The sequence below is a fragment of the Callospermophilus lateralis genome, chromosome 1, assembly GCF_048772815.1.
Source record: "Callospermophilus lateralis isolate mCalLat2 chromosome 1, mCalLat2.hap1, whole genome shotgun sequence".
Lineage (NCBI taxonomy): Eukaryota > Metazoa > Chordata > Mammalia > Rodentia > Sciuridae > Callospermophilus > Callospermophilus lateralis.
In genome coordinates this window covers 47,872,975-47,900,272 of record NC_135305.1, presented here as the reverse complement: position 1 = coordinate 47,900,272, position 27,298 = coordinate 47,872,975, and the positions used below count along the sequence as shown (strand labels likewise).

The 27,298-nt window shown below is 34.2% G+C and overlaps 1 protein-coding gene across 2 annotated transcripts in view; it reads left to right on the top strand.

Moving 5' to 3' along the window:
- The window catches only part of Cadps2 (calcium dependent secretion activator 2), a 501,039-nt gene that overhangs the window by 231,419 nt on the left and 242,322 nt on the right, over positions 1 to 27,298 (top strand). For both annotated transcript variants that reach the window (XM_076861895.2, XM_076861904.2), the window contains exon 7: positions 24,577 to 24,688. In XM_076861895.2, the coding sequence (XP_076718010.2) occupies positions 24,577 to 24,688 (112 nt within the window). The remainder of the gene's footprint in view (positions 1 to 24,576; positions 24,689 to 27,298) is intronic.

Genomic DNA, 27,298 nt, shown 5'->3' with positions numbered 1-27,298 from the left:
TTGTGTGCTTACTCATATTTCTCTACTCCTGTTATTTTTTTTTTCTCCTTTCCTTAAATCTTTCCTTTTGGCATTCTATTTTTAAATCCAGGAATTTCTGGAAAGAGGGGTGTGCCCTTGTGATGGAGGATTGAGAGCTCTTGACAGCATCAAACAGCATTATTTTACAAAGTGAAATGTGCTTTTGTCTCCTGAGTCTTGCCTGAGATTTTTGGCATGGATGTTTGTATTGTCATATAATATTTATTTGGCAAGCATTTTTTAAAAAGATTTGAGAGTTTCAATCAAATGGAGGTGGTTTTCAAAATGAATAATGTCCTACTGTCAGTTATGAAGGAAAAACATTCTTTGGTTGTCATATATTCTCTGTCAGCATTGGTTTTGTTTCTCAGTTGATGTCATAGAAGATTTATATCTGCTGTGGTAAAACACAGCTGTCAAAGGAGCTCTAGCCCTGTGCAGCAGAGCATCCTACAATTGTTGATGCTAACTTCACAGCCATGTCTTCCATGTTGGCACCGTGTTAATACATTATGTTTAGGGCACTCAACTGTTACTTGTTCTGGAGCTGTGGAGTGGAAATGCAGCTGGGGACTCCAACTGGGGACATGTGGATCATCAGAAGAAAGGATAATACTAAGTTGAATGTACCCTTATGTTATTGGGGTTCTTTCAAATATAAGGAAATCATTTGAATGAGTTTGTAAAAATATCCTGGTATCTGTTACGAATTCATTTTCTGTTGCCACAATGAAAGACATGAGACTGAATAAAGTATAAAGGAAAAAGTTTTATGTAGCTCAATTTTTGGAATGTGCAAACAGTGTGATTCTGATTCTAGAGATGCTTCCAGCCCCACCCCTGCCTTATGTGTGCACACACACCCATACACTGCATCATATTCTAGTGGATCACATCATGGTGGGAGCATGTGCTACAAGGAGAGGTAACATAGTGAGACAGGAAATCAGGGACTTGGGAGGGGCCAGGCTTATTTTTTTACTACAACCCCTTGAACCCGTGAGCCTAAAATAAACTTTTCCTTCCTAAAATTGTAAAACTAATAAGGGTCCCATGAGAACTGCATCAATTCTTCTGAGAGCAGCACATTCATTGACCTAATTACCTCTGACTAACTGGCACCTCTTAAAGGTTCCACAGTACCTCCTCGTCACACCAAGGAGGAGGCTCTTAACACATGAACCCTGCAAAATGTTTGGGGAATAACCCATATACAAACCATATGACCTCTTTACAGGTCAGCAGCAGCAAGAAGGGTATACAGAAAGCTTTTTCTATAAATGAGACAGACATTATTGCCCCATATACATGTATGATTATAATGCTGGAGTGACTATGAACCTCAGCCAGCAGAATGAGAAATTGTGCTCCATGTCTGTACCATATATAAAAATGCAACTACTATAAATAAATAAATAAATTTTAAAAATGAGAGCATTCAAATAGTTGGTGAACTCGAGACCAATCAAAGTTGTAGCCATAAGTGGCACACTATTTCGTGTGTCTGTACTTTTCTGTACATAGTGCTTTCTATATCCAGGAACTCTGATTTATTTTAAGATCATTTCAACTTCATGTAAGTTTTGTACCCAAGTTGGTCTCAGTATACCCTTTTTCTTTAATAGTATTTTTTACTTAACCATAGTACAATTTGAGTACAATATATTGTATTTCAGTGTTGATATTCATTCTAATGAGGGGTATAGCTTCATAGAAAAAGTTTATTTTAAATCATGAATTTGGAAGATGGCAGAAGGGAACTAGACAGTGATTCCCATTCTATTCATAGCACACAAAATGAAAGAAAAGCAGAATAGGTGACTCAATATTACAAAGTCTGAGACCTGGAGAGGCTTGAATATCAGTTACCAGAGCAGAAAAATAAACAGAGTTCCCTAACCCCAAATCTGAACCAGAGTGAGGGACATAGGGAAGGGGCAATAGGGGAGGCAGAAAATCTCATAAGCTCACCCATTTTAAAACATTTAGAAAGGGAGGCAACATTTAAAGCATGATGATGTCAGCAGGATAATTAAGACAGATCAAACAACTTCAAACCAAATTGTGAAAAGAAAGCTGAGCTGGGGGTCCACTGCCATCTTGTGGAACTGTTAGCAGTCTAGTCACCCCCTAAAATCAATATAGGATCCTCTCATGCCTAGACTGCTGCAAATCAAACCATAGGGAAGTCCCCTGCAGTGGAACAGAATATTCAAGAAACCTGAGATAGCATTAACAGCCAAATTCAAGAGTCATTGAAATAAAAGCTCATTGGGATAAATGAAGAATCACTGAGATGGATAGATGCACAATCTTTTCAATGAAATAATAACAGAGAACTTTTAAAATATTAAAAATTAAATGGAAATTCAAATACAAATGATGTATAGGATTCCAAATATACAAAATCACAATAAAGCCACTTGAAGACACGTTATAATGGAAATGTCTAACATACAGAATATGGATAGAATTTTAAAAGCTGCAAGAGAAAAACAGCTGGTCACATTAGAGGTAAACCAATTCAGATTTCAACTGATTTCTTAACTCAGACCCTAAAAGCCAGAAGGGCTTGGAATGATATATATCAAGTTCTTTTTTTTTTTTTTTTTAAAAAAAAAAAAAAAAAAAAAGGATGCCAATCAAAAATACTATACCCGGAAAAATTAAACTTCAGTTTTGAAGATAAATAAAAATCTTTCATGATGAACAGAAGCTAAAAGAATTCATCACTAGAAAGCCTGTACTATAAAACATACTCAGTAAAATATTTCATGAAGTCAATAAACAAAAAATGAGAACCAGCATAGAGAAGAATTACACTAGAAGAATAGTCAAAGGAAAATCAAGTCCAAATTATATATTAGAAATAAGTCAGAATGGCAAGAAATAAACATCTCTCTATAATAACATTGAATATAAAAGGTCTAAACTCTTAAAATATGGCAGATTTGATTAAAAGACAAGATCCAACAATTATGCTAAAAATGCAAAAGTCTGACCTCACAGGCATAGACATCCACAGACCAAAATTGAAAGCCTGGGAAAAACACTGCTCAAATGGTTCTTGTAAACAAGCAGGGTAGCTATTCTCATGTCAGATAAAGTCAATTTCAAGCCAAAATTAATCATAAGAGAGAAAGAAGGTCACTACATACTACTTAAGGGAGTCATACAACAACAATTTGGAAATATTTCTACCCCAAACAATGGTACATCTACATACATAAAACAAACCCTTCTCAATATTAATTAAAACAAATAAAAATTATAGAAAAGAATCAAATAGACCTCAGTATAGTAATACTGGGTGAATTTAACACACCTCCCTTACTACTGCTTAAATTAAACAAACATAAAATAAAGATTCTATGGAACTGAAATATACAATTAATAATATGGACCTAACAGACATCTATAGGATATTTCTTTCATCAACAACTGAATTCACTTTCTTCTCAGCAGCACATGGAATATTTTCTATAACAGACCCTATTTTAGGTCAGAGTAAATCTTAGCAGATTAAAAAAATAGAGATAATACTTTATATCCTATTAGATCATAATGGAAAGATATTAGAAATCAATGATAGGATAAAAAACCACTCTAACACCTGGAGATAAATAATACTCTTTGAGTGATGAATGGATAGCAAAGAAATCAAGAGAGAAATAAAAAATCATAGAAGTAAATGAGAATAGAGTGATACAACATCAAAGTCTCTGGGACAGTATGAAGGCAGTTCTAAGAGGGAAGTTTATAACACTGAGTTCATTCCAAGCCTTCCAACAAAGAAAAGCCTGGGGCTGCATGAATGTTCAGCTAAGTTCTACCACACCTTTCAAGAAGAAATAATTCCAGTTGTCCTCAAAGTATTTTATGAACTAGAAAAGGAGGAAACACTGCCAAACTCATTCAACAGAACCAGTATCACCCTGATACTAAAAACAGATCAAGATATATCAAGAAAAGAAAACTTCAGACCCCAAATCCTTGATGAATATAAATGCAAAAATTCTTCCTAAGATACTGGCAAACTGCATATAAAAACACATTAACAAGACAGTTCACCATGATCAAGCAGCTATTATCCCAAGGATGCAAAGATTGGTTCCACATATAGAAATCAATAAATGTAATTCACCACATAAATAGTACCAAGATCAAGAATCATATAATTATCTCAATAGATGCAGAAAAAGCATTAGAAAAAGGACAGCATCCATTCATGTTTAGGACACAAGAACTAGGAATAGAAGGAATTTACCTCAACATGTAAAGACTATATATGACAAACCCAGGGCCAGCCTTATCCTGAATGGAGAAAAACAGAAAGCATTTCCTCTAAAAATAGAAACAAGACAAGGATACCCCCTTTTACCACTCCTATTCAACATATTCCTTGAAACTCTAGCCAGAGTTATCAGGCCAGAAAAGGGATATGAGTAGGAATAGAAAAGCTCAAATTATCTGTTTGCTGACAACTGATCCTATACTTAAAACAACCAAATAACTTGACCAGAACATTTATAGAATTCACAAATGAATTCAGCAAAGTAGCAGGATATAATATCAGCACTCATAAATCAATCGCATGCCTATAGTCGAATGATGAATCTCTAAAAAAAAAAAAAATTAGGAAAACTATCCCATTCCCAATAGTTCCCCCAGAATAAAATAGTAATCAATCTAACAAAAGAGGTGAAAGTCCTCTACAATGAAAACTATATAACACTAAAAAAGAACTTCAAGAAGACTTTAGAAGATGTGAAGACTTCCCATGTTCCTGGATAAGCAGAATTTGAATTTTCTTTTTCTCTTTTTTAAAATATTTTATTTTTTTAGTTTTAGGTGGACACAATATATTTATTTTATCTTTATGTGGTGTTGAAGATCAAACCCAGTGCCTCGTGCATGCCAGGAGAGTGCACTACCACTTGAGCCACATCCCCAGCCCCAGAATTCGAAATGGTCATACTACCAAAAGTGCTATACAGATTCAACAAGATCCCCATCGAAATTCTAGTAATATTCTTCACAGAACTAGAAAAAAGTTATGAAATCCATTTGGAAAAATAAAGACTCAGAATAGTCAAAGTGATTCTTAGGAAAAGTAAAGCAACAGACATCTCAATACTGGATCTTAAATTATACTACAGAGCTATAATAATCATACAATCAATCAACAAGTACATGAAAAAATGCTCACCATCTCTAGCAGTCAGAGAAATGCAAATCAAAACCACTCTAAGATACCATCTCACTTCAGTAAGATTGGCAGCCATTCTGAAGTCAAATAACAACAAGTGCTGGTGAGGATGTGGGGAAAAGGGTACTCTTGTACATTGCTGGTGGGACTGCAAACTGATGTGGCCAATTTGGAAAGCAGTATGGAGATTCCTGGGAAAGCTGGGAATGGAACCACCATTTGACCCAGCCATTGCCCTTCTCGGACTATTCCCTGAAGACCTTAAAAGAGCATACTACAGAGATACTGCCACATCGATGTTCATAGCAGCACAATTCACAATTGCTAGACTGTGCAACCAACCCAGATGCCCTTCAATAGATGAATGGATAAAAAAAATGTGGCATTTATACACCATGGAGTATTACACAGCATTGAAAAATGACAAAATCATGGAATTTGCAGGGAAATGGATGGCACTAGAGCAGATTATGCTTAGTGAAGCTAGCCAATCCCTAAAAAACAAATACCAAATGTCTTCTTTGATATAATGAGAGCAACTAAGAACAGAGCAGGGAGGAAGAGCAGGAAGAAAAGATTAACATTAAACAGAGACATGAGGTGGGAGGGAAAGGGAGAGAAAAGGGAAATTGCATGGAAATGGAGGGAGACCCTCAATGTTATACAAAATTACATATAAGAGGTTGTGAGGGGAAGGGGAAAATAAATAAGGAGGGAAATGAATTACAGTAGATGGGGTAGAGAGAGAAGATGGGAGGGGAGGGGAGGGGAGGGGAGGGAGGATAGTAGAGGATAGGAAAGGTAGCAGATTACAACAGTTACTAATAGGGCATTATGTAAAAATGTGGATGTGTAACCGTTGTGATTCTGCAATCTGTATTTGGGGTAAAAATGGGAGTTCATAATCCACTTGAATCTAATATATGAAATATGATATGTCAAGAGCTTTGTAATTTTGAAAAACCAATAAAAAATAATAAATAAAATAAATAAATTATACTACAGAGCTATAATAACAACAAATAAATAAATAAATAAATAAATAAATAAATAAATAAATAAATAAATAGCATGGAACTGCACCAAAAAGGCATGAAGCCCAATGGAATAGAAGACACAGAGACAAACTCACATAAATACACTTATCTGATCCTAGGTAAATGTGCCAATCTACATTGGAGAAACGATAGCCTCTTTTAACAATAGCTGCTGGGAAAATTGGAAATCCATTTGTAAAAATGAAATGAGACCCCTATTTCTTACCCTGCACAAAAGTCAACTCAAAGTAAATCAAAGACCTAGGAAGTCGAGCAGAAACCCTGTAACTCTTAAAAGAAACTGTAGGCCCAACTCTCCAACATGTCAGCATAGGAATTGACTTGTTAACAAGAATCCTAAAGTACAAGAAACAAAATAAAAATTTAAAAAAATGGGATATCATCAAATTAAAAGGAAATGAGAGAACCTATAGAATGGGAAAAGATCTTTGTCATCTTCTCCTTAGACAGGGCATTAATATCTAGAATATACAAAGAAATCAAAAACCTTCAACACCTAAAAATCAAATAACTCAGTCAATAAATGGGCAAAGAAATTAAACATATACTTCTCAAAAGAAGAAATACAAATGGTCAACGAATATATGAAAAAATGTTCAACATCTTTAACAATTAGGGAAATGCAAATGAAAACTACATTGATATTTCTGATCTCCGTCTAGTCAGAATGGCAGTTATGAAGTAAACAATTGTTGGTGAGGATAGGGGGAATGTATACTTGTCCCATTGTTGGTAGGACTGAAAATTAGTGCAACTGCTCTGGAAAGCAGAGTGGATATCAAAAGACTAGAAATGGAACCACCAGAAAGAGGCGGGGAAAAGGGGGAGAAAGAATTTCATCAAGATGAAAAAAAGATGAGAAGAGTAGATGAAGGGGATTGAGGAGGAGAAAGAGGGCATGGGAAAAGGAAAGAACGGTGAAATGAATCTGACTGAACTTTCCAAAGTGCATTCATGGATGTGGCATGATGGGTCTTTGCATTGGATGTACCCAGAGGACACTGATTTAAGAGGAAAAAAAAAAAAGTCAATGAATTGAAAAATAGGTAGGGAGGGGAGTCGGGTAGAGGGGATACTGGGGACTGAATTGGAGCAAGTTGTGTTCTATGTATGCTTTTGTGTTAATGTCAGGGTATATGCGGGTATTATATATAACTAAAAAGAATCAACTTTAAAAAGAAAAAATGTATTGACTAATATATATATATATATATATTTATTTATTTATTTATTTATTTATTTAGAGAGAGAGAGAGTGTTTCTTTATATACACATTATTATATAGATGTTTTCCAGTTAGATAATTATAAGCAATGTAGTTCCATTGGTTGTAATAAGACAGATTGATGCTCTTTCCAAGTGAAATTTATTTTAAATGTATTCTGTGCATCTCCTATCTCATACATTCAAATGGAGTAATTCTCTTTTAAAGATAAAATTTACTTCTTTTTGTTTTCCTCACTATGGATTTTGATCTGTGAATTATATAATTGTTTTATATAGACAACTGTGGCAATTCATATACATGAAGAGACTTTTAACTTAAACCACCTACGTGACACATTTCCCTTACTAAGGCATTTTTATTAGTATATCTATGAGTGTGGTTTTCTTCTCCATATTATATTTGAGGTTTTTCTCATTTAGTAAGGTTAATGACAGGCTAATTATTTTTAAATTAATGCCTTTTGGAAAAAATCATAAAATGTAAGGTTTTCTGTTTGTGACATACATCTTTCAATGTATTGTCACCTTTTGGAGTAGCTTTCTATAGACTAGGACCCATTTTTCATAGTTTCTCACTCCCTGTGAAATCTGAAAAAAATCTTTTTAAATATAGGAGCCGTGTTACATGGAAGATATAGCAGTATATTTCCCAAAGTGTTTGGTTTATAGAAAGAATATGTTTATGTAAACTGCAAGATTTTTTTCTACAGGCTACAGAAACATAGATGCAAAGATATTGGCATAATATGGAAGAATTGTGAAAACAGGGTTGTTTTTCACTTATTTTTGCCCTCCAAAATATTTGAGACCACCAAAAAAAAAAAAAAAAAAAAAAACAACCACAGAAATGGTTAGTGTGGCAAAAGAAATAAAAATGAAGAATTAGTCAATTCTTAGACAAGTAACACTTTTGCATTTCTGGCTCACATTTACTTATTACATAAATGCAAGATGGATTTGGTTGGCAAAGATTTTAAATCTTTTGGCTTATAAAATAGCAAAATTTTACCTGAAGCAAGTCTGTGAAATTCTCACTGTGTTCTAATGTTTAATTTTCCTCTTTTTGCCATAATATAGCTTTGCTGGCAGATGGCAACATTTGGATCATATTGAATTTGGCAAATTCTCATAAGAATCTTCAAAAATTTTAATATTTGCATGTGAAAAAGATCACAAATTTTACGTATTTCTGCCAAAGTGATAGAAATGAAGTATTCTGCATTTTTTCTTATTTTTAAGCTTTGAATTGCTTCAATTTCAAACAAGGTATATGTCTAGGAAAAGAATGTGAAACAATATTTATTCACCACAAATGTAATTTTAAAGGTGTAAAATTTAACCTGTCATCTTCCACATTTAAAAATTTTGTTCTGAAACTAGTGTTCTGCATTTTTGGTTAAAATAATATCAGTAGCTAAAAGTCAACATCTACATCAACATAGGAAACTTCCTGAAGGTTCCCTCTGAAAACTCAGTGATTATATCCAGTTGTTTTACATGTGGGCAGTGTTTAGAGTTGACTTATTCTCACAGCCTCTCTGCAAATACAGACAAAAGACAAACCCATCGAACTACCTTAGAGACAATGGCTCATTGGATCTCTAGTGAAGGAGACTTTCAGCAAATAAGACCAAAACAGAACTTATTCCAATTTTAACTCTGAACAAACTAATGTCATAATAAGATTTTGCTAGACTTTGCTACTTGGTTAGGCTCCTTGCTAAGCACATATCCTACTGAGAGTGTAGCAGTAATTTATAATCTAGAGTAAAGGTCCAGATTTCTGCTGCTGCAAACTCATTATTGAAATTCCAGAGGTAACCATCTTTCTGGAATGCCTGAGGCAAGTCTGTGGACTTCATGTGATGAGTTATTTTGTGATGAGACTTAACTAACAGATGGCCTTGTTTCCCCCATAAATGAACAGATTGGTGACTACATTAAAATTTCATCATTAATATTTCCTTGGGCATATCTCTGAATGTTACATGGCTTAGTTTTTCACAGAAGGTCCCCAACCTAGCTAGTGACCTTTGCTATTTTCCTGCAGTTGGTGAGATCCTTAGAAAGAGAAAGCTTGCGTGCACCAAGCTGAGCTTGGTTCTGTTGCTTTGACTCCATGGGGTTGCTCTTTCTGCTCATGAAGAAGCTAATTCCTTTACTTAGTTACTGGGTATGTTGTTTTGCTTTGCCTCCCCCACCACCACCACAACATGTAGCTTCTGGTGGCCTGGACAAAATGTGTCCGTCATCTTATAATCATTATTTTCTTAAAACTAATCTGAAGATTTAATAATCAAACAGCATGTTCTTATAAATTGATCAAATCACTCACAGCATTATAGCACCACTTTTGAAAATTAAGCTTTATTACAAGGAGGATAATTAATCTGATATAGGCATATGTATCTATATGGCATGGAAGAGCAAGAATTTCACAATAAAAGGTAATCATTCTCTTCTGTTAGATAGGAGACAGATACAGTTTCTTCTTTGCTATTTTAATAGGTAATTCTTATTATATGTATTATCCCTTCTCAAATAAATTTTTACAAAGGATCAGTACCTGTGAATGAATACTAAGAAATAGCTTTCAAATTCAAAAAGAAAGCTGTTACTGAAAGAAATTTTATAACACATAGAATCTTTTTAATTGTCCGTATTAATCGTGGATAGAGTGTCTTTATTCTGTCTGAATATCTTCCAAACTCTTTAAATTCAACACATTCAAAGTCAAAACACTTAAAACAAAACAAAATAAAACCCTTTAAATATATTCCTCCTTTTCCACTTACCACCTTATGTATAGAGGTGCCCTAGACAGAAACTTGGGCATTTACAATTTCTACTGCTTTCTGATCCTCACATCTTAAAGCCTGTAGCTCCTGCCTCCTTAATCCCCTAAAATCTATCTCCCATACTGCAATTTTGTTGCCAGCACCTGGGTTTGGACCCTGCAAGTTTGATTTCATGAGCTTCCTTTTGGACTCCCTACTTCTATTCTTGTGCCCAGTTTAGTCCATCACACAGATCTGATTATGTCATTTCCCTTGTTGAAAGTGACTTCCCTTTGGCTTCAGGATGAAGTCTGGCTAAAAGACTCAGTATGATGTGACTTCCTCTGTCATTTTTCCAGCTTAGCTCCTACCTTAGGGGTTTCCTTTTAGGAATGCTGGTGTGTTTTGATAGGAGTGTTTTTTATCAAAGGCATTGTACCCTCCTCACAGCCAATTTAGCCTCCCCTGCCACTGACCCATGTGCATTTCCCAGTGCCTCTAACAGTATGAGTTACCATCTCTGGGGAGAATCATCTGTCTTTTTATCTGGCCTGCCTTCATTTCATTCTGCACCTAACCACCTACTCTACATTTTCCTTGAAGACTCAGTTCAATGTGTGCTTCTCCCTCCCTGTGCCCCTGACCTACTCAGCCCCGCCGTCTGTAACACCTGTAGGTTCTAGGACTCTGGAGTCCTCACTCTATGTTCTGTCTCTTTCCTGCTCTTGAAAAATTGGGAGCTCCCTGAGGATAGATGCTAATTCTTGTTCAGTATTAGATCGTCAGTTAACTGGGCCAGTCAGTGACCTGCATTGTTGGAAGCATTTGGTCTAGCAAGAGTCATCACTATTTTCTTGAGTCTATTAGAGAAGAATCGCAGAGTAATTCATCTGTAGCAAGGCTACTGATTAATAAAATTGGATATGCACATCAAAGTGTAGTGTGCACTGACTAGCATTGTAGTATTCAGCTTGAGAAAGTTAAACCTGAATGGACTTAATAAAGACTAGGAACCAGTTTTCACCCTATTCCACCCACTTCACAAGTAAATACAATCTGTTAAGTGACATTACACAAATCTCTTTCAGACCCAGATTTTCCTACACAAATGCAAATAATACATTAACATACCATCTTACACATTCAGAACATTTTTGCAGTATATAAAAACAGTAATATATTATTAAAATCCCTGCTACAAATCACATGGAGTGTCTTGGGAAAAAAAAAATACCTTAAAATGTAAGCTAGCCTTCAGATATTTTTTTTTTTTATTGGTTGTTCAAAACATTACAAAGCTCTTGACATATCATATTTCATACTTTAGATTCTAAAACTATTATAATGTTCTAATTTTAAAAGTATCAGATGTATTTTTCAAAGAGACATCTTTACGGCAAAGGTAGAATATTTTATTTAACCAAATACACAACTGTGCTTGTTTTCACTTAAAAATTCTTCACCCACATTGCTTACTTTTAACTTTTGCTTTTGTAAATAAGGACTAACAAAGCAATAACTGAAAATACTCGTATATAGTAGTAAATTTAAGTAAAAGGATATTGTAATTAAAAAATAGTTAATTATATAACCAGGCCACTAAATTCCATATTTTGTAAACACATGATTTTTGTTGTCAGAGAACCCAGATAATGTTTCATTAGAATAATGCTTAAACTACATGTCATTCTCTTAAAAAAAAAAAAGCCACTTCTGTCTTTGCCATGAGTTTAGTAAGCTTCCTTAGAAAAAATATGCCAAATATATTTTCCCTATTAAATTTAAATCCAAATCTGGTTTTATTTTCTGATTTATCCAAAGTTAGAAAACATATCAAACATTATTTGATTGAATACCAACCTTCATGAGATATTAAAAGGAAAATTGGAGGTGAATTATTTTCTAACTTTTAAGTAGCATTTGGTTTTATAGTATGTAGCAGTGAACTTGCCCCAACATGTCATTTTTTATTTCAGGGAAGAATTTCTTGTGAATAAAATAACTATCAGAAATTCATCTTAGAAAAGTATGTCTACTGCCTAAGCAGACATGCAGCATTTAATTTTTGCAAAGAATTCTATGGTGACTCTCTTCTGAAACAGGCAGAGACACAGTGATGATAGGATAAGAAAAATGAACCTAAAAGACAACTGGGGAACAAAGTATCAAAAGTTGACTAAGGATAAAAAATTCTTAAAAATGAATTTAAGGTATAAAACTAATAAAATCATTGTTGAATAATATTTGTTACTTATAGATAAAATTTGCCTAAAGTTACCCTTCTTTATAGTTATCTGAGACACAGAAATTAGGTACACACATTTAAAATACATTCTTGTGTTGCATTTATCATATGTGACAGTCCTGATATGCAGGTATTCACTTAGTCAAAAAATCTTTATGAAACACTATACATTTGCCAAAATCATTGATACTATTTTTGTTAATGTAATGTCCTATTTTAAAATATAATAGTCTTCAGAGTCAGATAGTCACTTTTATCTAATATTCTTTCTTCCTTGGGTTGGTTGCACTACCCATAAAATCTGTAAGTCTAAAAGCATGGACTTTTGCATATTTTTGTGTTTAGTGATAGTAACATAATCTAGAACTGTTGTACATCCAATCTGTGAAACTGTCCAGTGTGTCAGTATTTAATGGGAACAGATCCTGGCCTGAGTCCAGCACAGTAAAACACTATCAAGAATACCTAAACATCCAAATGTGGCCCTCTCCATAGTCCTAGAACCATGAGTTAGAATAAAGTATGTGTTGTCATTCCTTAATTTATTCTTTTAACAAATAATTATTGAATTCTCTTCTGTGCCAGTCACTCAACAGGTTTTGGGGTTGAAATGATAACTAAAGACAGACATGACTGTGGTAGACAGTACTTGGTAATCTAAAGGGGGAGAGAGCCATTGACAACTAAGTACCAGCAATAGATGATTACAAACTTAGTAACTTCTTTGAAGAAAGAATACTTTCCTAAGCAAAGATGTGACAAAATAACTTCTTTAGAACATCATCCAGTGGTGCAGGTATAAACAGGGAAGTCTTAGAAAGCAACCCTGGAGCTGTGGATAGAAAGACAAATAGTAGTTACCCAGGCTTTGGCAGAGGGTGCTGGAAAAGTGGGAGTGAGCACTCCTTGTGAATGGAGCAGGAAGGTGTAAATGCTCTAGAGCAGAAGGTGTCTGGACGAGGCCAGCTTGCAGGTAGATGAGGCTTAAGGGTAGGAGTACATCAGCCTTCAGAACCATGTTAAGGATCTTCGTTTCATGTGATCATCTTGTTTCCTTTTATTTTTCCCTTTACCTTTTTCCATGGTACAACCTCAGCATACTTAAGAGTTTTTTCTTTTATTTGTGGACATAGACTTTCTTAGATCTTCTCCGAGCTGTAAATTCTTTCTGTTGGATAGAAAGGGAACTGTTTCACATTCTGGAGTTTGAAGAGAAAGAGCCCTTTGTAAATACAGTTCACATTAACCAACCCCCCCCCCACACACACACACACACAACAAAAACAAAAACAAAACAGCTCTTCTCATCCTCCTTGCAGAATGCTGAGGCTAATTACTTTTAGAGGACCTATTATTCCATTTTGCAGCTGGATAAAGCCCATCATGGATGTTCTACTCTTCTGAAGTTACCTTAGCCCTCTTTTTCTGTATTTTCTTTACTTGGATCATCAGTTTGTGGTCATGCCATCCTTAGCTGATTTTCTTGGGTTGTAAACAGCCTGCATTGTCTGCCCGATCCTTCCAGCACTGTACCATCACATCTCAACTATTGAGATGCCCTTTTGGTTTGACTCTGGTTGTTTTAACTGGCGCAAACCTATACCAATTCTTTGCATTTTGACATTGTCTCTACCTTGTTAAAATAATGTTTTGTTGTTGTTATTGTTGTTGGGTTTTTTTTTTTTTTTTTGGTAATGATAGTAGCCCATGGGAAAAATGAAAAAGAAGAAAAAAATCAAAAGACACCCCCTCTGCCTGTTGCAACCAAAACAAGGAGAAACACCTGAATCTTGAATCTCAAGAAAGCTAGATGCATCTCTTGACCTTCCACTGATAAACTGATGCAGGAATATCTTTTGTTTGAGCTACTGTAACAAATAACCCTAGACCAATGCTTATCAATAACTGAAATTTTTTCTCACTATTCTGGAGGCTGGGAATTCTAGTATCAAGGCATCTTTGAATTCAGACTTGGTGAGGACTCACTTCCAGGATCATAGAAATTCCTCCTTAGGCTGTTTGTGACTTATCAGATCCTGGCAATGTTCCACTGAGGAAAGCTGATTCTTGCACTGGGCCTTCTCAGGGCTGATTTTGGGGCCCCCTGCGTGCTGGGTACCTGCTTTCCTCTGTTCCTTGTCTATGCTCTTGCTGAACATCTGGTACTTTTGGTCTCTCTTCTCAACCCCCTTAGAAATAGTTTCAGGTGGCTCTACCCTCTTTGGCATCCAGGATATTTGTGGAATTCTCAAACTTCTCTTGCTTCCATACTACTTTGGTGCAACTGCAATTCTCTTTATTTCAAGGAAAGAAACTATCATTTAAGAAAGAAAGAAGTTGTTTTATCTGCAGGGAGACCTCAGGAGGACTATTCCAAGGGGAAATGGAGTAAACACATGCACACAGTTTAGTCTGGTGTTCACCATTTAAAGCTTTCCGTTAAGAGTCTTTTATCCATGGAGCCTCTGGGATAGCTGAGGATCATGTGCTCATTCTCAGTGTAAGCCACTGAGAATTAGATGCACTGACATTATAGAATTGCCACATCCAAGGCATTCAAATTAAGGAAATATAAAACAAATCATCTTCACACCCTCATATCACTGGCCCCAAAGAAATTAGCCCTCTTAAGACTCTATCAGATAGACATTAATTGTTGGTGGATATCCAGCAAAGCAAGTACCTGTGATTGATGGACACTGCAGCGTGCTAGCAGTGATATGCTGTGCTGATTACTTATGGACATATAGTCCAGAACCTTATATTTTCAGTTTTTATAGTATTTAATCTACAGAAGATTTTATATTCTGTTACATTTGATATGAGTTTTTTTCCAGTTTCCACTTGGATCTAACATGTCCAACTGTGACTTTGGTGTAAAAAGTAGGAGTAAGTAAGCTGATATTCTCAAATAAACTTCAGAGTTCAAAATATGGGGATAGTATGACATATTGGTACATATTAGTATAACATTGGTACATTTCTGTAGATGACTATAGGATATGTAGTATAGTTGTACTCATTTCTATACTATTTTTTAGTATAGAAATGAGTACAACTCATTTTATTTAAGCCTCATTTTGAGAATTTGTACATGGAGAATAAACTTTATCCTATATGGTTAACTTTTATATATCAACTCTTTAACAAATCTTCCTATACTTAAGCCCTTAACAATCTTGGATCTCATATTATCAAAAAAAAATTCTACTTTTTTTGGTGCTGCATTGGCCAAGTAAAATTGTAATGCAGGATGAGACAAATTGTTCTTTTTAAAGATGCTTCAAGCTAATATTTCTGAGCTACCCTACTATGAGGAAGAGAAAAGAAAGTGCTTTTTGAGAGATTATGTCTTCCACATTTTCTGAGACCTGACTTTCTGGTCACATGCTTGCTGCACTTCCTCTGAAGAAAATGATACAAGTATTACATGATTTCTCAGCTCTGGATATGGAAGCTTAATGGCAGGAATACTTCAAAAAGGAAACACAGATGTTAGAAGACAATTTTATACCATTATTCTTGAGGCTTTAGCAATCTTTAGAGCAACAAAATGGAAGCTCTGTCTTTGAAAGGAAAAGAGAATGTCTAGGAGACAATAAGTGAGAGAAGGAAGGTGAGACCCAGAAAATTTTTCTCCTATTTTGAAATTTATTTCCCACTCTGAGCCCTCCCCCAAAACTTTTATGCTGAAGTGTGAGATGTCATCCCAGGAATTATTCTCTCCTTGTCATGTTGGAAGAAAGGAATAACTTTGTACTGTCTGTCCATCATAATTAAAAAAAAAAAGTTTTAATCTGGGTTTTTAAAATATCCTCCCAAAAGCCTAGAAAGATCAAATTTAATTATTTAAAAATATATTTGCTAGTCCTTATATTAAAATTTGTATTATTTGGGCATTTGACTCTTGTAAATTATTTCTAAAAAGTTCTTAAAAATTGCATGCACAAGGATATTACGATTAAAAGTAATTCTCAGATTGTAGTTCTCCTCACCTATTCCAAGTTGTTCTTTTATTAATCCTTCTATCTTTTCTCCTCTCCTCTTTCACCTCCTCCTTCCTTCCCTCTTTCTTTCTCTTACCTTTTCTTTCCTTTGCTAAATTTTGCTGTTAGTAAATGTCTCTTTCTCTCTTCATAATTTCCAATTTTGTTTGGATTTTAGTATTGCCATTTTGTGAAACTGATTAAAATTTTAATGTTTATAACTATCTTTTTTTCCATGTAGGCATAATTTCATGCAGGCTATAAAGCTGAAGTAATACTACTGCTATGGATGCTGACAGGAATAGTTAACCTTCTGCATACACTTTCTATATGAAAGGTGCTGTGCTCTTAGTGATGTTAGCATGACTCATTTTCATTTTTACCTCACCAGTGATATGAGGAAAGTTATGATAATGTGCTTTCCCAGGTCTTTTTGCATGGTAGAGTTGGTATCTGACCCCAGAAACTTCTGTCTTATTTAGATCTATGTCATAGCCACTGACCTCTACTCTAGGTAAGAAAGTCTATTTACATAGACTTTACATAGCTGAACTTTTTATGAAATGTCCTGTTTTATTTGGAAAACCTTTTATACTTAAGATTTATTTAAAACCTTGGTCTGCCAAAGAATTCTGTCATGGTCTTTTGTTCTTTTTAATATTTATATGAAAACAGTTACATATGTGTAAGGGTATCTGTTGCAGCATTGCTTGTAATATTAAGATTGGAAACAACCACAAGTTCCATCATTAGAAAAGTGGTTGAATAAATTATGACACAGCCATATAAAGGAAACGTTTTATAGTCTTAAGAAGAATGGCATGACTCCATGTCCTACATAAAGAGGCTCAATATATAGTAATGCATTTAAATATAAGTTATAGAACACTTGGAAATCTGCACTTATCTTTAGATGAAGAATAAATATGCATCTAGGTACGTATACAAGCCTATAGAAAAATGCATATATTTGGGCTTGTAGTAGTCCTCACCCTATGATGTGTCAGTGGGCAACCTTTGTAAGTTCATTCCTTTTCATTGCTTCTGCTACCATTTTCACATTACTCACTCTGGAATATGTATCTTCATTTGCAGAAACCCATTGAAATCAGAAAGCTGAATTTCCCAAAATGAGTTTCTTTACCTCTTGCAGCTATCCAAACTATCTTCCACAATTATCTGTTTTTGCTGAGAGCTTTCCATGAAACTGTCTTAATTGCTCATATTAGTCAGAGATGCTATTTTTAAGAATGTTTGTACTGAGAGAGAGCAGTAGATATGAGGAAAGGAACCTGGGAGAGGGAAGGAGGAAAGGGGATATGTTGGGGAATGATGTTTGCCAAATGATATTGTGTGCATGTACAAATATCCAACAACAAATCCCACCATTATGTACAACTACAATGCACCAATGTAATAATATGAAAACAATATAAAAGCATTTTTATTTAACATTATACAAGAGCATTATGCTTAACATTTTTGAATACTTTGAGTGCTATTTAATTTGTTTATATCATCAATAGATGTAATAATTATTTACATAATAGATGTAATAATTATTTAACTTGATGCCCAATTTTTAGACGTTCATGTTTTTTAATTAAAAAGAGATAACATTGTTTAATTGTATTAGTATGAGTATTATACTTAGATGGCATGTTTTACAAGTCCTAATAATGTGCCTGTTTTACAGACACACATTTCCAGTGGCTTCAGAATGACTTTATTCATGGCCATCATGGGCAGGACACTGACTAAAAGAAAAATACCAACAAATACAGGAAAGGAATTCAGGTTCTATTAATATTTAAGTAGGGCTGGGGATGTGGCTCAAGCGGTAGCGCACTCGCCTGACATGCGTGGGGCCCAGGTTTGATCCTCAGCACCACATACAAACAAAGATGTTGTGTCCGCCAAGAACTGAAAAATAAATATTAAAAAAAATTCTCTTAAAAAAAATTTAAGTAAAGGAAACCTGAATAACAGTCACTGCATAGAGCAGGGGCACTGTTGTGTGTAAACAGTTGCAAATGGCATTGTTTGATACCTTTGATGATACCATCAGGTTTTCCTCAGCTCATTTTTCTGATCAGTATCTTACTTTCAAGTATCTTTATTCTCTCTTGCTTCCTCTTAAGGAACCCTGAATAACCATCTTCCTTCTCACAGAACACATATCACTGAAAATAACACAGTCATTACTGTTTTTCATGAATTAAGTGAATTCAAATTCAATTTCTCCAGCAGATTCCCCACAGGACTACAAAAAGAGATCTCAACCTACTTAAATCTAGTACTGGAAACTTTTGACAATATTTTCTACTTCCCAAGAGAATATTTACATCAGTGCTATGCATATCTTGTGTTTGCATGTGTGGGTCATGAATCAAAAGTTCCACTTATGCCAATATTCTTGGATGAATATCATTTTAATCTTAAAATATCTAAATTACAAAAATGATAATTTACCCATAATTGGAGTCTTTAAAAATTATAGGATGAAAAAGCTTAAAATTCTTTTGTATTTCCTTAAAGACTCAATTATACACTGATAAATTGAATTTTTAATATTATCTGTTATGAATTACAAAAATGATAATTTACCCATAATTGGAGTGTTTAAAAATTATACGATGAAAAAGCTTAAAATTTATTTGTATTTCCTTAAAGACTCATTTATACACTGATAATTGGATTTTCAATATTATCTGTTATGACATAGCAATGCATTTGGAATCATATGCCATTATTCCTTCATTATTTTAATAATTCACTCTTTGTAATAGATTAATGGTAAAAAAGACATTTGGTGATTTTTAAAAGTCCTCATTAGGTTGGAAATAAAATAAAAAATTAGTTTAAAAAAGAAGAAAATTTAGCTATAATTTGCTTATACAGCAATAGTCAGATTACATAAAATAAATAAATCCCTTGGACTCCAAATTCTGAAACACCATGAAATGATTTAATAAGGAATGCTTGGAAGCTATATAAAATAATTAAAAGTTAAGACTTCAACAATAAATATTTTGTAATATTTTCACAGGAATTTCCTTTTTCCTAATTAGAAATAAAAGTTGTAAAATGTCTGTTTACATTTTGTTCTGATGAATATCATAACGTATAAAACTACAATTAATAAAGCAATATAGCATAACTCAGAAGATAGATCTGTAGGACATAAAAAGTTCAAAACCAAATCAAAGTTCTTACATAATTTTATAAATATGTTTGACATTTTAAAGAAATGAGATTGGACCAAATTAAAAATTAATTAAAACTACCACTTTATAACATGATTAAATTTTCAACAGCTTGAAAATTTGAATAGAAAATTTTTAAAGAAATATGGGTTATTATTCGTATAGTCTCTGGTTAAGGATAGACAATCTTAATAGGATGTCAAAATCAGACTTTTATAAATCAAATTGACTATATTGACCACCTAATATTTTTAATCTATACATTTAAAAATTCAAAAACAGGGGTTCACTAAAAAATTTCAGAACAAATAACTTTTGAAGCTGTAGATACTTATTTAATTCTGTAGTGCTGATCATAGATCAGGAATACTAATGTAGATTGAACCTACCTTTAAATACTTAGCTTCTCTAATCATGAGTATATTATATATTCATAATATGAATTTTGAGTTAAAGAATTTTGAGTTCTTTGAACATAACTCTCTTACTGTTTATGACTTTCAACATATTTTAAACTAATGCTAGTCGTTTTTGAAACTCCTGTAGTTCCCAGTTATATATCTTGTTCTGTAGCCACTAGGAGACCACGTGAGGTATCCTGCCATTAAGAGTGAAGGCCAGGGTTGGGAAATTTAGTATATAATAATGAAATTATGTATTATCTGCCATCTGTCAGAAGATAAATTCCAAGAGAATAGGGATTTCAGTTTCTGACACTAGGGTATTGTCCTCCTCATACAAGCCCCCAGATTTTTTTACATTAGTAAATAGTAAATAGTAAGTTTTGTATTCTTTTGTTGTCTAAACTTCATATCCTGAGTGATTTTATATCATCTCTCTAACCACCATTATAAATGGCAGCAGACTATTCCATTATCTGCCCATAATTTACATAATCATTTTTCTCATAGTAGAAATTCAGTTTGCTTAATTTTTTTTCCTGTTATATTATAGTGAATATGTTTCTGTTTATACTCTTTTCAGTACTTACAAATATTTGGTTAGGGTACATTCCTAGAAATAGCTAGGTTACTAGGATACATTCCTAGAAATGGATGAAAAGGCAAGCATGTATATTTTTGCTTCTGATAACAAATTGTCAGTATGCTTTATTTAATAGGAAATTCATAATTAATGTCAGTTATTTCACTTGGTATATGAACTACTCTGTGTTTTCATAGTTAGGAAGTCCTGCTGTCTTTGCAAAGGTGCTTTGTAGATATTTTATTCATTTGAAGATTTACATTGGAAGTCTGAATCCTCATAAATAATACATTCATTCAAGTAGAGAAAGGCAATGTATTTTGAGTAAAGCAGTTGACAGCAGGGGTAATGCATTCTTTCATCACTTAATACTGAGGAAATAGTAGGAAGATAATAACTGGTATTGATTTCTGAAAAGTATTTAAACGTGCCAATTAGGTAGGAATCAAGAAAATATCTCAGTGAATATTAAAAGTAGGCCTGTTATCTTTTGTCCTTCCTTTTTGAGGGGGATGGAGGGACTTGAGTTTTTAATTCATTTGGGAATTCATAAGTATTTTCTAGCTGCACATATTTTTAGCTTATTTTTCATAGAAGAAATTATCAAATTATCAAAATGCTTCTGTCTGTTGAGTGCTACCATATTCATATTCATGCACCCCTTTATTTGCACATTTTGTTAAAAGTTAGTGACGTTGAGTTCCCTGGCTTGTTATAATCTGGATCTGTGGATGTCCTAACCTCAGCTTCTCACTGCCTGCAAGCACCTTTTTTTTGCCTTCCTCACCTAATGGAAGCTGGCTACTAGCATTCCCTGTCCATGACTCAGCAGCCCAGGGCTTCCTGGGTCAGTTAATTCTCACAGATTATCTACAGGGCCCCTAATATTCTCCTGGATTACCAATCAGACTATGCCTTAATTGACATACTGGTTTTGGGAATGGATATCTCAAATTCATTTCCAGGGTCTAGATTACAACCACCTTCTTACATATTTCAACTAACTCTTTGTTTTCTAGTGAATGCTCACTTATCCTAAAATGTATTAATTCAGCACCTAGTCTACTTTGCCAAGCATGTCTGTCCCTTATTACCATCTCTAGGATAGTGTTATTTCTCTAATTTTACACACATCTAATAGTTGAAAAGTAATCACTGTGTTAGGACCATAAACTGCCCCCCAAATGTATGTGTTTGTGTGTGTTTGTACAGTACCATGTTGCTGAGTGGTGGGATGTATTCTGAGAAATCTACTATTAGGCAGTTTCATTATAGAGTTACATACACAAACCTAGATGGCATTACCTGTACACCTCAGCTTTATTGGACCTGCATCCTATATGATGTCTGTTGTTGACCTAAAAGTTATATAGCTCATGGTTGCATATATGCACACACACACACTATATATATCTTCTCTATGTATCATTTGTAACATTATATGATATACCTATTAGATATAGTATTCGTATTGTCTGTGTATCATATAAAATATATGATATATATATATGATTTTTATAGGTATACATCTGTTTATTCTGATTAATTTATATGTGAATGTGTAATAAAGAAGGGTTTTTTTTAACCTATTAAAGATCATCTACCAAAAACCTGCAGCAGTGATCACACTTAGAGGTGAAATGCTAAAAAATATTTCCTTTCAGCAGAATGACTAATAAAAATTCAGAATCCTAGCCACTTCAGAGTAGTGTAAGGGAAATAGGAGAGAACATGTGACCAACACAGCACATAAAGGGCTCTTGTAATGGTCTGGTACATTCCCCATCATAACTTGAGTGGTGGAGTTGTATTTATTTTTTTTAACTATATCGTATTTTATAGGCACTTTTAAAGTAGATATCATTTATTTATTTACTTGTTTATTTATTTATTATGACATCATTTTCAATATAATGTTTTTAATGAATAAATGAGCAATGTTCTACTATGGTAGTTTATGGAATAGTTTTTGAAAGTTGCTTGTCTGTGAAGGATTAAAGGTAAAAGTTGATTTTCTAGATGTTCATGGGATCACGAGCAAGCACAGATTTTTGCATGTGCATTATTTGTTTTGTGCTGTTTAGCAAGTGTGAATTAGCCACGTATTTCCTTTCATGTAGAACGGCAGGAGAACAAGGTTAAAAGAAAGCTCACAAGGTCCCTTCATGATGGTTAATGGGGTCAATCAATATTTTTCTCTTTGGAGAATTGCATAGTGGAATATGTTGAGAATTTCAAACGATCATGAAAAGCAATATACATACTTATAAAGGTTTTTGAAATTAAAGGAGAAAAATCAATTTCATATATAAGTTTTATAAATAGAATTTTTTAAGATCAGCAAATTCTGTGGAAGACTAATAGATGCCTACAAGACTATCAGGAACCTTTGATTCCAATTATAGGGAACTGTCTCCAAGGGTAGTCTTGCAAATTTAACCATGCAATAAAGAATGACAAATAAAGTAGGGGATGTCATGGGAATCTACTAGAGCTGATTGTATTTAAGGTTTAAGCTTCAACATAGTAAAGAGAGAATTTTTTCTGCTTCTTTATTTTCTTTCTGAGTCTATTTTTATTTCTATTTTACCTCTCCTCTATTTCAGACCACCTTAATTCAATGAAATGGCAAAAAAGATTTCTTTGCTAACCCCTTTCTAGAAGTCTAAAATGGAAATTAAACTGCTGCTTCATTCTAACTGAATCTCTCTCTTCCCTCTGGCATTTGATTTTGGTTTCAACAGACCACATATAGATGCTAATTTCTTTAGTCCTTGAAATGGCCTTTCCTTTACTGTACACATATTACAGCGTTATAAATGTTATTGTAGGAGACAAGCACATAATCATAATAATTCACTTATTATCATGCTTTTTCCCCCCAATTTTCTAGATTTCACAAACTTTCCAAATAATGTTTATAAAATAAAATACAGACAGCTCCGTGATAGTGATAAATTACTTTTTTTTAAAAAAAAAAAAGTATTTTATTTTTAACATAAATCTTTATTTTGTTAAGTCTCCATTTTCTTTTTCCTCTTCTGTGGTATTTTTTTTTCTTTGTGCTCTGCCAAGCCTCATTGCCTGTGATATCATAATTATGAGAAATATTGATAAGATTTTTTTAATATCAAGCATGTGCCAGTTAGGTTTGTCAATAAGCTAGAATGAATTGGTGTGTGATAAAGACAAGATGCTATTAATTAAAAGATAAGCCAAGAAAACATGTTATTTTGTTATGATGATTTGAAAAGCCAGATGTCGACAGACTTATTCCATTCCTAAGAGATTGTACTGGGAAATTAACTGAAAACCACTCACATTCGTTATGATGCATATTTCTTTTTGACAGGAGCTATAAAGAGACATATAAAGTAATAGGCTTTAGATAATTACCCCACTTAAAAATATATAATATTTAGGGAAGGTTTCCCAAAAGTAGGAGGAGCAAAGTCCTCAGTATGTAAGAATAGTTTTTTGAACAACCACCTTTTATATGAAACACCCTTAGCAATTTCCCCCAGACATCCATAAAAAGGGGGTAATAATTTACATTTGAATTAATAAAATGATATATTTCCGTAGTTACATCTATACTGCTTTGCTTTTACCTAAATGCTTATAGGCACACCATGATTTTTAGTGCAACATGCTAATTTTTTAAATAGCTGAAATAACTATTACAACGCTTATTGTCATTTTCCTTCTTGATGGCACCATCTGTCAGAAACAAAAGCAAAGATAAAAAATCTCATTGAGCTGCAAAAGATTCTCTATTGCTTAGTGTGCCTTTTATGGAGGCACATCTATCTGGGAAAAATTAATGCTACGTTTTAAAGAAAATCTCTTTTACTGCTTTGCAGATGGGGAACTCAAGGAGATTTCACCACTACCCATCCTCGGCCTGTGGTCAAAGTAAAACTCTTCACAGAAAGCACTGGGGTCCTAGCCCTTGAAGATAAGGAACTGGGCAGGGTAAGTGATGGTCAGCCCTGTGTATTCAGGGTGGCACAATGTGAACTTAATTTGAATCTGAGGTAAGGTTCACACATAAGCAGTGTGTGAACTTTCTGTCCATAAATTACATACATTATATATTTGTAATTTTATGCAATCCTACTTCATAGATCTAAGCAATTAAGCATAGTGGTCTATAACACAGGAGGTATCGTGAGAGGCTTTGAGTGCATATTGGGGACATACAAGCTCACAGTCACCAACTCAGTCATTCTCACACATGTACCTTGGCCACTGAAGGCGAGCAGCACTGTCCAACTTGTCCTTCCTTGTGAAAGGTAATTTTCATTGACACATGTCTGCTCATGGATTAAAAGGATCATCTTTATATGTGACATCATCTGCCCTTTATGTTCATTGTGACTAGCCTAATTACAGAGGTTTCTGAAGTATATTTATTTCTCTTACCTCTTCTCTTTTCCCTGTGGGAAGATCTTCCTCCATACTTTTAACATGAAGTTTATTTTTTCCCTATGATCACTTTTTCATATCTAGAATATATTTACGTAGTCCCTGTGTACTCCCACTGGACTCAGTATCTGCTGGCATTAAATATTGCTTTTAGGTGGACACATGATGAAACTGTTTTTTTACAAAGTAGATGTATTCCAAGCAGTGGGCTGTTGGGCTGTCTTCTGCAGTGTGAATCTAACATATCCAAATCTAAAGACTGTTTTTATAGATAATTTTCAGAGAACAAACCCTTCTGAAATATTAATTGAAAATTTCTGGTTGTGCTAGATAGTTTTCACAATGGCAGATGTTGAAAGATCCTAGGAGCATTCCAAATATTAGAAAATTTTATCCTTGAAGTCAGAATTTCTATTCATTTCAATTTCTTTTGCTCTTCTACCTCTCTTACACTCTTAGAATTATTCTACTTCCAGTGTCAGGATTTCCTCTTCCATTTCCTTGATACTTAGCTTTGTTAATACCTAGGAGTTATACTCTGCTCTTCAGTCATTGATATGCTGACATGTTCATATATTTAGTCATTCAATAAAACATATATGTAGCATAATCTAACAGAGAAGAATCAGAGATTGTTGGAATAACTTTCAGTTTGCAGCTAGCAGCTATGAGCAGAACAGAGTGCTAGGAAAACCTAAGTTCATACGGGCCTGACAGGAACACCTGCAGGACGGGGCGCTCTGCTCTAGCGAGCTGTCAGTGAAATCACATCCTCAGTGCTTGAGGTCAGCGTTGCCAGGCTACAAGGCCCGGAAACTGAGAGTTAGGTGCTTCAGGGCGTGAAACCCCCAACTCATAAGGCCCCCTCCCCTAGGAACAAAGATCTTTCCAGACTGCTTTCCACCACGTAGCAATATTTAGAGCTGCCTCATAGTGTGGTAACATTAATCATAAGTTGATTGGTTTCTAGATGTTGTATACCCTGCTTGCTTATGTATGATTAGAAGATGCATTCTGTATCAATTGTAATCACTTCCACATTAAACAAGCTTGCCTGGAGGTCAAGGTTGTTACCTGCCAGTACTCTCACCAGTTCCCAGTGTCTAGGTGTTGACTGCGTATCTCTACCCACCCCGCACCCTGAGACAGAGGTAGCCAAGTGACCAGTTGACCACACTAGTGGACTAGAGATTACATATCTTCCCTATGGATTGAGGAATCAGTTTTTCATTTAAACTATTATTACATTAATTCACCTTATTTCCTTATTGTAACTACTTTCCAGTATTTCACCACAGCCACCTTAAATATTACGTTGTAAGTGATTCTTAAGATATTAACTGAAGCACTTTCTAAATTGGATGTGTAAGTGTATCCAATGTGTATTTTCTTCACAATTTCATATCAAAGAAAGAGCTTTTGCTCCTTTACTCCCTTCATACAAGACGACTTTTCTATCTATGCCACCTAATTGTGTTTTATCTGATACTATTTCAACCTTAGTATTTTTGATATCAATAAATTATCTTGTTTGAGATATCAAAAACATATATACAGCATGCTAGCCTGTTTATGTTATTTGTCAACATTCCTAACCACTAGTCAATAGATGCCAGTATTTTTCCTGAACCCCCCACCTACCAATCAAGATAAAAAAATGTCTCTAGATATTGCCAGATGTCCTATGTGGTGCATGCAAAATCACCCTTGTTTGATAACCACTGATCTATACTAATGACATATGTAGGCTCTAAGATTAAAATTACCATTTATGCATCAGTGATTTCAATGTTATTTTTCTTTCTTGGATTTTCAGATTTTTGTATAATTAACCTTAATACTTGGTATTTCCAATTGTATATGAAATAGAACGTGTAACTCACGTCCCTATCAAGTCTTTCATAGAGGCTATCATGCCAGTTACCTAGATGTTCCTTTTGTTTCTCCTTCTCTTGCCATAATACCCATCCTGTTTCAAATTCTGTCTGCTTTTCCTGAATTTTCCCAAATCCATCCCCATCTCAGTCTGTATTCCCCTAATTCAAGACATTGTCATTTCTCACATGTACTGATAGTCTGCTTTCACTTTCCCATTTGCCATCTTGTCCCCTCTTATCCAGTCTTTGCAGCCATTGTGATTTATTTAAAATTCAAAAC